We start from the raw sequence: 12,122 nt of genomic DNA, 5'->3' as shown, positions 1-12,122 counted from the left end.
TTGAGACTGTGCATAGGTAATATGTAATCAGTACTAAGGCAGACACTAAGAACGATGAGTTTTGTATTGCCATCTCAAGTAGTTAACTTTCTGTGTGCTCATTTCACTCCAGTTTGGCCTAGAAGAGTGCATGCCACATTCAGTTTTTCCCCAGCTTATCAACTGTCTTTCCATCTGTACAGGGTGTCTTATGTGTGGTTCTGATCATTTTTGTATTCTTTCTCAAATCAGGAAAACACTGGTGAGAAGCCTGAATATGGCTTTTAGAAGCACAGTTTACTATGACCAAACGTGACATACTAATTCTAGAAATGCAAATTAGACCATCCCGGATCAAAAGATGATCAATAAAGAGCAACATTTCAAAACATTAGCTTCTAATCACCTCAGCAACTTTCACTCTTTTCCTTTAACACTGATGAAGATTTTACTCATACTATTCATTTCTACAAATAAATAATAATATGTAGAAATCAAGACTTATGTCAGAGGCTTTATACCTTTTATAACAACTAGCACAAAAAGTAAAGTTCATGACACCACAGCAAGACATTTAGCTTAAGAGTACTTCTGCTACTGTTCACTCTAAATTATAGAAGCTGCATGAACTGTGGTAAAGCAGAGACTGCATTTCTTCACATAGATCAACTCCATGCTTCATTCTCTACAGCCTCAGGAGAGGAACATGGTGGCAGTGGAGGGGAAATCAACAAGAAAACAGAAAATTTTTGCCTTTTGGGGGACTGTTAGTAGTGAAACCCAGCAGAATCTAGTACCTGTGCTAGAGTGATTATCATTGGAATCAAGCCTGACTAAGTCACTGACGAAGAGAGTGTGCTCCCCACTGTTAGCATCATTAGAACTATCCACGCTACCATGGCTCACCATGTCCCCATCACTTCCACCCGTGGTATTCCGCAGAGCTAAAGACATGAATGAGAGCTGGTTAGTAAGAGAGGATTTAAAATTTCAGGTTTTCAAATACATCTAGCCTCTTCAGACAACAGTAAATATTTTTGCTTGCACATATAAAATGAGAATATGGAATTATAGCAACAGAACTTAGACAACTCATTCTTCAGCATAGGAAAAGACATTGTAAGACAAACAGTCTCAGCATCAAGCATCAAGTTGACTATTATCAATTTATATACATTTAAGAAGGGTTTTATACTTGTAAAAGCCAGAATGTTAGGTGCAGTCCTTCAGAAAGCAAATCATGCTCTTGTTCAGCAGAAAAATTCATTTCACCTAACTTATTACCTGATATCACAGGTACTCGTGGGCTCTGCGTTGCTTTCTTTAGGCACTGCCTAAATTGTGCTGTGCCGCGAACTACATTTCGTACCTTTGTCCACAGAAATATGCCACTGCGGTTACTGCTAGGCCAAGGAGACTCTAAGACTGCCTACAGAGAGAGACATTGCAATAACAACAACACAGTAACAAATTTACACTAAGAAACACAGTACAGTGAGAAGCTTCTCTTTCCGTACTCAGCAAAGGACATTTCCTGCCAACACTGTGAAGTAGGACAAGTATTAGAGTTTTAGCTGTTCTCTTTGATCCTACAGCTGTGGATACACTGGCTGAGTGGCAAATGACTATGCATCAAGTTTTCCTTAATTAAACAAGATGGATCTTATTCATCTGATTAGTGTATGGTAGGAACAAAAGACCATAGTAGAGACTCTTCTCCAATTACTTTTCATACTTTACTATGAATTTCCATTAGAAAATTACAGAAACATGGAAGCAAGGAAAGCATGAGGCAGCTACTTCAACTAACCTAATCCCAACCTTCATCACTCATGGATTCTGCTACCTTAAAGGATACAACTAGGAAGAGATGGCTGCGACATGGAAGTAACTAGACAGCTTCCAAACCTTGGAAAGGAAACACTAAATGTATTTCAACAGAATTGTCGGTTAGACAAACAGCACAAGAATGTAAAAGTAAAAAATGTAAAACCATACACTGTAGATCAAGTCAAGTGTAAACTTGTCTGAACTGCTGGCTTGCCCAACAGAAACAGCAAATTCAACTGAAGAGCTGTAATGAACAGTCTTCAAATCATGCCATAGAATAAAGGGAATAAAAAAGCAAATGAGACATTGGTTCAGTATCTTTTGCCAAAATTTCTTTTACCTTATTGTAATAGCCGTAAGTGATAGCATTTGGCTGTATTCCAGCATTTTTCATTTCAAAGAGGACTCTCACGGCCTGAACAGGCTGACCCCACAGTCCACAGAGTTGCATCACAACTCTGTAGCACACCTGACAAGATACAAATGTCCATAGATTAACAGATGACAAGGATTTTGAAACAGTTTAAGCTCTTCCCAAATTTCACACAAGTAAAAGGGAAAGCCATATGAAAGCAGCTACTCAACCAACAGCCAGAAGAGGGAGCAAAAATTCAACAGGAAACTACACAAGCTGAAATAACACCAGGAGTCACACACAAGTGCTTATTTTTTTTTCCCCACTTGGCTTTTCTGTTTGCGAAATAAAGGAGGGAAGGAAACACCCACGCAAAAAAGTGGGATAACTTGCTTCTTTGTGTTTGCATATACTACTGCAAGAATGGAATGCTGCACACAAATCCATTATCCCTTCACTTCAGTATGACTGCAGAGCATTAATTCAAAGCACATTTTAAAAACAGAGATATTCAAGAACTGCCTTCTGGAAGAAGTCTGGGAGAAGATGAGCGACACTAAGTTGGATTACATGAGTAAGCTGACACTATGTCAATGATAAGAAAAAAAAGATATATTTCTAGTTGTCTTACTTGGGCAGACTTTTGTAAGACCATTTTGATGTAGCTTTAAAACAGGTCAGACTGTGAGAATGCTTAACCTGCTGTTGGTGGTGAAACACACTATATCTGCACTTTGTCTTCTGCTCTGTGTTCATGGTAATGATATTTTAAACAGACTTGCCTCATCTAGTGGTTCCACGTCAGTTTTCCTCATTTTAATTAGAACATCATATGCCTGCTGCAGTGCTTTGACCTTGGGATGTGCAACTCTGATGTAGGCTGGCAGACAAATAAACCATAAGCTGTAACTGTGACTGTAGAGACATTTAGCCCACTGTGGGGGGCTTACATAATACTTCTTGGCTAACTTATGGGCTGTTTTTATTTCCTGTAAGGGTGAAAAAAAACAAAGATGACAAAGGTGAACAACCAGAGCCTAGAAAACATTACTAACTCAGATACTAAGCTATTAAAAGTAGGCATTTAATAACAATGGACAAACACTAAACTGCCATTCTATTCTTAGCACCCTCTTTTGAAGGTTCTCCACAAACAAAAAATAGCATCTGAATTATGCCTTCCCCCCATTTTAAGCATTCATTTTAATTTCATTTTGTTTTGTATCATGGCCTGAAGTTTAATGACTAGTTTGACGGTAAACTTTTATCTCAGATGCTAATCTTTTGCTTTCCATTTCTTTTCCTGGCAAGTTTTGCTTCCCGATAGTTACACATAGACTTAGTCTCCAACAAAGTAATTTGTAGTATAAATATGCAGCAGTAATTTTATCAAAGCAGCTTAATATCTTTCAGTATTCACACGGTGATTATGGTAAGACTTATCTGACCTGTTTTGTCCTCTTTGCCATGAGTGCTGGACTATTTGAAATGCTGCTTCCAGCTGGGTGTCTGCTGAAGGAGAGCTTGAGTTCCTGAGGCCTGTCAAAGAGCTTGAAATCTAGTCGTGGAAAGTTTTTGTAGCTACATAGATATATATATATAAAAAAAAAAAAAAAAGTAGGGAAAAGCTTTTTATGTATCTGCTGATACCAGGAAAGCCTTACAAAGACAACTTGCATGCAAAGAACTGATAAACAGGAAAATAAAGGAACCAGGGGATTTATATGTATATTTATAACATGATCCTTTTAGTCCTGTTCACTAAGATATCACAAAAAAGAAGTAGCCTTGGACATTAAATCCCAGTAGACCATGGATATAAGAACCAGACCACCATCCACACCACGTAGGTCTGGGAAGCACTGATGATAATTACTAACAACAACAGCTGGAAACAAACTTCTTTGCCTCCAAGAAAGAGCAAGAAAAACATAACCACAGTGTGTGCAACTCCACACTTCCTGCATAGGGCTGAAAAACACCGAATGGAAGAAATCTGAGAAGTGGAAAGGGTGTTTTTTTCTTTTGGTTCATGAGTTGCAGATCAATAGTACTGGCCAAATCCATTACCCACCCCCTGTCATTCCTACCCTGGAATGAAGACAGTTCCTACAAAATCTACGTAAATGGCTCAAGGAAAGATAGACATTAAATACACGTAGCAAAGCATTACTACAAAGTTGGCAAGTAGTTACTAAAAACTACAACCAAAAGCTTACTAAAAACTACAACCAAAAACTTGCCCTCAAACGTGCCCACACAACATACTTCCAGGCCTCGAGAAACTTACTGGAGTCCAGGCAGATCACATCTTTTTAAATACGTCCTTACCATTTATTAAGGTGAGTCTTGTGCCAAGCTGAAATATCTGCCCTGCTCAACATCATAAGTGTTCTAATACTCCAGTTTCTCTACGTTAGTTGATTGAACTGTACCTGTATTTTGGTGCTCGGTCTTGTCCATCATCAGGGGGAGGTTCTGGCGGCATTACAAACACTGTGTGTTCACTTTTTTGTGACTCATCAAGCTCAATCAGCCGTGCATCTTCAACAGAATCTACGTCAACCTGAAAGGAGAGTTTGTAATCTGAGTCCTGAGTTTAGCTTTGGGATAAAATGTACATTTTAATATTAATTATATTAAAATATATGTTAAAATACACTGTTTCTGTTCTTGATTTTATACATTATGTGTAAGCACAATATATAAAATGTATCATATTTGTTATCAATGCTCAAATATCAGTTCTACAGCCCTGTCTCTTCACTTCTTTACACAGTAAATTATCTCTGAACATACTGAGGGTCAAAATACCTTGTCTCCTTTTTCTGTTCCTTTATCTGGAAAGAGCTAGGAAAAGAGAAAAAAAATCAGAGCTTATTCTCAATGGAAAAAGATCCTAAATAATTCTATTACAGCCATGTGTTTTACTGAAATATTAAATAAGTAATACCAAGTATTCACACTACTCTGGAAGCACTTTCTTTTTCAAATACCTTGCTGAAAGCAAGAAGTTATCAGAATGCTTTCAATCTGTTGACGTTATGGACTAAACAAAAAACCTTAAATCTATTAAAGAAGCTTTAACTTAATTGAAAGAAACTGTTTTTTGCATATATTTTCACTATGACAATTTAAGTATGCAACACATTAATAACTTGCAATTACTTTAAGTTATCAACATTACTAAACAGAGCATAGTCTAGACACATACTGTAGATGCACACCCCGTACTTGGCATATAGAAAAATAAAGGCAAGGATACTTTGAAACTTTTTTTTTTGCGATCTGCTTTAAGTGGTATTTTGATTGGAAACGATACTGAATCAACAAGTTATTTGCACAGCTTAGTGCAAAAATCAATGTTCTGTCCAGAAGGGATCACACATATGCACATAGAAAGTATATAAAAACCGCTAGCTCCGAAATTTTATCTTGTGAACCTGTCATTTTTAAGATGAAGTCATAAACCTAATAACCTATGTAGCCTAGAAACATGCTGAAGTCTTGGCTTCAAAAAAACATGAATGGGTTACAACAATCTTTCTCATATGAAATACATGCAATGAAATGAAGTCTTATCTTTGTAAATCAGTTTTGACCACAAGTCTGAGCACTAGGCATATTTTTATGCTTAAAGTTTATCATGTGAAGTTTGTCATGTGAAAAAGAACACCACAGATGGCAGTGGTAGATAAGTCTAAATTAGAGTGAGGCAGATTACTGTTTAAAAAGGAAGATATAAAGGACATTGTGTTAAAGTGTCATGAACTGGTACTTTTCACATTCTCTTACAGCTTGACATCCTGCAGGGCTTTAATGACAGACTCCTATATTAACACAGAAAACGATGACCATGCAAGAAGACAAAGGAAGAATATAATTCAGCAATAATAACCAAAAATTCCAGTCTCTCACACTTGTGACAGAGGGTAGCTGCCTTCAAAAGTAAAAGGCAGGACAAAAAAAAATAAAAAATAGAAGCATATAATTTAATTTAGTATGTTTTTCACCTTTTCTATGCAGTCATCAAAAAATGCCAAGCCAGTATCCTTGTCACTCACAAAACTGCACTCTTCAATAAAGCTGCTGAATATCTGCGTTTTGGTGAGATGCGTGTAGAACTTCGTATAGGCACGGTCTCTACTTTTTAAAAATCCTGATTAGAAAAAGAAACGCAGAAGTAAATACCAGTTACAAGTTCCATAAGAAACTAAAATGTAAAAGTGTTAACATAAAACATTTACAGTGCAAATATATAAAACATTGGCTTTATTAGTAAAAACAACTACTTATCACTTGCATTCAGAAGATTAAAATAAACTTGTTTATGTAAGATTTCTACCACAAAGTTAACAATACATGGCATGCAATCATCCCCATGTTATCACAATCTGTTTGCTGATTTGTTGACTTATTATGGACAAAAAAGGAGAATGTGACCTCATTCATTAAATGCAGAAGCATTTAACATTTTAGACAGTAATAAAAAAAATCCCCTTCCACTATTCTAGAAGTAAACATTTATGATTTTTCAAGTGTTTAAATAAGAATCCCATCTCAAATCTCTTTTCTAGATAATTTAAAGCAAAACCAAACAAAAAAACACTAACCAAAAAAAAACAACACAAAATACCCCCCCACACACACGCACAAAAAAAAAAAAAGAAAAAAGCAAACAAACAATCAGACAAAAGAAGACAAGCCACCAGTGACATTCTATCTAGCATTCAACTGATGAACAGATATGAAAAAGTCAAGGTGATATGGTAAGTGATAAAGTGAAAAAAATAAGATGACCTTTACCAACTACTGTTTTGTTATGTTTCTGAGCTCTGCCCAGTACTCTTTTATTTTCCCATTTATATCAAAAACATTATTTTGCTCTTCATCAATGGGCTTCTGCCATTTTTTCTACATACAAATTGAGAAATATTCTTTAATTCCCAAGAAGTGCCCTTACAGAATGTGCCAAGAGAAGAAGGCATCCCCCTATTGAAAGACAATTTTTCTAATATCAGAGTTGTTACAAAACGGGATTCTATTTGTGTGTATCAATATTCTAATCAACTTCAAACAGCTTCATTTTATATAACTGCAATTCCAAATATTGCCAAGAGTTGCATCAACGGAAAATTTGGGTTAACTCCAATACGATCAGCAATTTATTTCTCTTAACCTCACCTTGATGATCAAACAACGAATCAGCAGCAGTTGCTTTATTTGAAGGTGCCTGAGTGATTGGTTTGAGGAACGTTCTGTAACCCTTTAAAATAGATGCCATGAAACGTAGAAAAGCTTCCTGGATCTCCATCTCAAGTTCTGTCATCTTCTTCTGCCAGGAGAAATCTGCCTCGATAGGAGTCATCTCCACTGCTGAGCCTTCTGGCGTTTTCTTGTGAACTAGCAAACAGCAATATACACAATCCTGTATTAAAATGCAGCATAGTTGAATAGACAACATTTGCAAGATATTGAATACGATTTTTTTTTCTTTTTTATTTCCCATCTTTAGAAATTACCAACACTGTAAATAAGTTCTCTTCTTGTCCTGTTATTACTTTCCAATTGATCTGGCCCATATAAAGAGTAGTTATTTCAGGAGTTGCTTATGTGTTTTTCTAACTTATCAAGGCCACTGTGACCTGAGAAAACGAGCATTACCTTAACTGAGATTTTGCTATCACATTCCCAACTAAACTTTGTCTTTCAGTAACAGGTCAACACAAAGGATTCTGTTTTCCCTGTTCTGCTGATTACTTAAAATTGCACATTGAGGAAAAAAAAAAGTGCTTTAAACTATTTTTCCAGTGACAATTTTAACATTTTTGTATACCAAAGGATGGAAAGAAGCAGATGACAAAGAGTTTATTCTTGGACTTAGAAAACAACAACAACAAAAAAACTAGCAGGTACTGCTTCACCTTTGAACACACAGTTACAGATTTTTTATTATAATATAAATGTAAATAGTAATATAAAATAATACTGTTGAAATGGGAATTCAGTCTGCAGCATTTACACATTAAGTAGAGTGTCATGCCCTGCTGATAAAACCAAAAACAAAACAAAAGTTGAGGTTTTCTAACAGTAAAGGCAATCTGGAAAAAAAAAAAAAGAGGAAAGAAAGAAAGGAAATTAAGGCAAGAAAGCCCAACTCCTAATTAATGCATTTTCTGTTTTCATAGTTTACCAACTTTTTTTTTTATTTCTGTTGTATACCCATGAAGCTATCATTGTCTCCTTTATAAATACACAACTGAACATACTCTGAACAAGATTGTCTTAAAGATCCTGTCTACAGATAGATAGAAGATATACCTGCAGAATAATTTAGTTACAACTCTGTTCTTACCTTTCCAAGCCATTAGTATGATGGTCAGTTTTTCCTCTTCTTTTTGAAAAAAATACTTTCAACATTTTGCTACTGGATTTTCTTTTGTAGAAAAGTCAGTACCTGAGATATTCAACTATATCTGCACAATACCTGGAGTATTGTGCAGTATCTTACTCAAACACTTATTTCCTTTATTATTTTTGATCAGAACAATAAACTTTGTTTATGCTGAGACCCAAATGTGTTTCTGTTGAACCTTTGTTTAAATATAACTTAATCGTTACTAAAGGCTGAAAATTCCCCACTTTGAGGAAGTGACAACAAAGAAAAAAGTCTAAAAAGATTTACACCACGTTACCAAGAAGTCCTTACATTTATACACTACTTATAAATTATAAGACCTGTAGATGTGTATCAGAAAATTTAGTAGTTTTCTTCTAATATTTACTTTCCCTGCTTTAGGCAGTTTCTGTTCTTATCCCTTCCCATTTATTTAGATATTTCACCTGCTGCCAGCTGTGGGTGCAGTTTCTTTAAGGTGCTGAGCAGACTTTTACATGGCTTCTTAGGAAACTGCTTCCAGTTTGTGCTCTTCTTATCATCTGATCTAAAACACAGGGGAGGATAAAAGGATATATAAAATACAGACCATATAGAAAAGAATAGCTTCCATTGGCCTAAGTTAATTCATTTTCAGAAAAAGGAAATCATTTTGAAAAGAAACCTTGTCACTGTCCCTATTTGTCAGAAATAATAAATATAATAAAATGGAGTGACATTAACTCAGCACTTCATTTCCTCAGAAAAGAGCAGTATAAATTGACTTATGGGTATTTTTCTCCATTCTGGAAGGAGGATCTGTATTGAGATCTGATTTAGAGTTTTTGGTTGAAGTTTCACATTGCTGAGTTTCTTTTCAGAATCTATACCAGTCTCACTAATATAATCTGAACACATTAATCTGTATATGGTTATTAGTTTATACTATTGTAAACTTGCTGTTCTGCTACTGACAAATAAAGGCTGTTTGCCACTACCACATGAAGTAAAATTCCTGTAAAATGCTGGAAGACCAGTCAAGCAGCTCTATGCTCATAAGCTTTACAGTCACTGTCATATGTCTATGACAATTAAGTTCCCAATTTCAGCTTCAATCAAAGGCTGCCAGGAATTAGGAAGATTGGAAATTCAGTTTACAATTTGGAAATTATGTGGTTGATTAAGTAATGGGATAAATTGGTCTGAAGGTATGCTCATCTTTGTCAGAGGAACAAGGGATACAATGCCAGACCTCATTTAACAGATGAATATAGAGACAGAAGGGAGAGAATCACAAGAACTCCTAAGCTCATCATGGGAGAAAGAAAGTGGAACAGAATTTCCCTAATATGGTGTAGAGCAAACATTGATGCCACAAGACCTAATCAGTTATTACTATTTCCGCTGATGCTGTCACTGTCACATTGCACTTAGCATCAGTAGAACTGTTTGCTCAGTTGGCACAGACACATAGCTTCCTTAAGGAGGAAGTATACATTAAATGTATTAAAAAAAAATAAATAAATTAATGAATTAAAAATAAAAATGCATGCTTGCAGATATCATCTCCTTTTTTTCCCCACCACAAAAGCATGCCTATAAACAACATAAGCAGTACTGTTCCAAAAACGCAAGAAAAAAAAAATATTACATATAAAAAAAAACTCTCAAATTTGCACCCAAAAAGGCTACTTTCCTTAATGAGCTTTTGATGTTACTTTCACAGAGATGGTTGAAAACATCCAAGAAAAGACTTTAAGGAAGATGCTGAATGAATAAAAGACATTCAGTAGTTTCGGCAGTAAATGAAGTTTTAGTCTATCATAAGGAAGATACCAGCAAACTTGGCCTAGAAAGATGCCAGTCAGGCAGACTGATGTACTAGGAAACACTGATTTTTTCAGATGTTATTCTTCTACTATGCAGAAATATTTTACCTACATGCAGAAGTTTACCTACATATCTCCAAAATGGAGAAGTATCCTCATTTCCAGGTTAAAAAAAAACAAAAACAAAAAAACTCCAAGTTTCATAATGCAGGTACCAATATCTCTCATTTACTTGAAGTCAAATGTTGAAGATGTTCAATTCCTCTTACAGTCAAGTAAATAGCATAGATTAAATATGTCCAAAATGGTCAGCAAAAGACAAAAATCAGTGAGCCACTGAAACAGACTTAAGGACTTAAAAGACACTAAAGGAAAAGGTGCCAGAATCTTTTCAGTTGTAGACAGATAAGACATCAGCCACTGGTAGATTTTTAGTTCAGTAACTAGTAGCCAACTTTATCTATGACTCATTCCAACAGAATCTTTACTGTCTCCTTTCTCCGCTAAATCTACTGTCCTACTCCAATTCTTTATTTTTTTTCAACCCAGACATCAATTTCCATTCTTCTTATGAAAAAAAAAAAAAGACATTTTTCATTGCAAAAGGTATCTTCACATAAACAAGTTATCTTCCTTACATTTCTTTCACACATAATTATTCGTTTGATGGCATAATACCTTACATACAATGATGAAAATGTTTTTTGCAATGTTTTTATTGGGGACCCAGGAGAAGAAGAATAAAGGGAAATAAAAAATATGATATGAATACAATCTACTCTGTTGTTTACTCTTTTCTTTGATGCTACTAATCACACAATACATTTCAATAATTTAAAGGAAGCATTTGATTCAGTAGGGCATCATAGGAAGGATCCTTTTTACGCAATGAAAAGCATGAAAGCTTTCAAGTGACCCATAGATCAAATGACTAATTTTGATTCGAGTTAGTGAAAATGAAAGCAGGAGTTAAAGCAACACGAGATGATTTAAGACTATATTTTCACACAGAAGAGACACGCATTATTCAGTGATGTTCACCCTCAGATAGCTTACATCCCTCTTTCTACTTTTGATCTATTTACTCTAAATGGAAAAGATTATTTATAAATTTAATAAATCATTTTCAAATCAGGTATTTACAATCCCATTTAGATTTATCACAGAAGAAATTAATTCTAGATTAGCCTTTCCTATAGAAGTTGTAAAGAAACCCTTCATGCAACACTTTATTTAAGACAAGCACTCAAAACATAATTAAATGAAAATATTTTAAAACAAATACAGACAATACAAAAAGTTTTACTTGACTGATCTCACTGAGAAGTCAGCTCCTGCAACTTAAGCAATTATTTTTATTTCATTACACTAACAAAAAATGTCCTGAATTCAAGACAGCTTCAAAAGCTTCATGAAGGGTCCTGAAACTCTCATGTTCAAACCCAATATTCAATGGACACAGGCAAATCAAATCCTGAAGTGGTGAAGCAAGGTGAAAATGCATAAAATGGTGGCACAATAAAAATAAACTGTTCTTCCTCTATTCTAGCTTTTGTCCCATTTCCTAAATAAGCAGTATGAGAAGTGAAGGAAAAAGAAAACAAACACACATTATCATTTCAAGCAACATCTGCAGCACATTATTTATTTTTTAATTTTATTGGCAACCCCTAAATGCTGACCCTTGACTTAGTGAATTTCAAGTCTCTATAAAGCATTAGAAGCAAGATGAAGAACAGAGGATAGGCAGAAA

General features: G+C 35.1%; 1 protein-coding gene across 6 annotated transcripts in view; it reads right to left on the bottom strand.

Moving 5' to 3' along the window:
• DENND4C (DENN domain containing 4C) overlaps positions 1-12,122 on the bottom strand; it is a 70,455-nt gene that overhangs the window by 23,120 nt on the left and 35,213 nt on the right. For 5 of the 6 annotated variants that reach the window (XM_068668071.1, XM_068668073.1, XM_068668075.1 and 2 more), the window contains 10 exons: positions 9,008-9,108; positions 7,349-7,567; positions 6,178-6,323; positions 4,979-5,014; positions 4,600-4,730; positions 3,613-3,745; positions 2,947-3,153; positions 2,150-2,278; positions 1,264-1,408; positions 777-923 (listed from right to left, as the gene is read on the bottom strand). In XM_068668071.1, the coding sequence (XP_068524172.1) occupies positions 777-923; positions 1,264-1,408; positions 2,150-2,278; positions 2,947-3,153; positions 3,613-3,745; positions 4,600-4,730; positions 4,979-5,014; positions 6,178-6,323; positions 7,349-7,567; positions 9,008-9,108 (1,394 nt within the window). The remainder of the gene's footprint in view (positions 1-776; positions 924-1,263; positions 1,409-2,149; positions 2,279-2,946; positions 3,154-3,612; positions 3,746-4,599; positions 4,731-4,978; positions 5,015-6,177; positions 6,324-7,348; positions 7,568-9,007; positions 9,109-12,122) is intronic. The other variant, XM_068668077.1, reaches the window with a different exon arrangement.

The sequence above is a fragment of the Anas acuta genome, chromosome Z (genome assembly GCF_963932015.1).
Source record: "Anas acuta chromosome Z, bAnaAcu1.1, whole genome shotgun sequence".
Lineage (NCBI taxonomy): Eukaryota > Metazoa > Chordata > Aves > Anseriformes > Anatidae > Anas > Anas acuta.
This window is presented reverse-complemented; position numbering and strand designations above follow the sequence as displayed.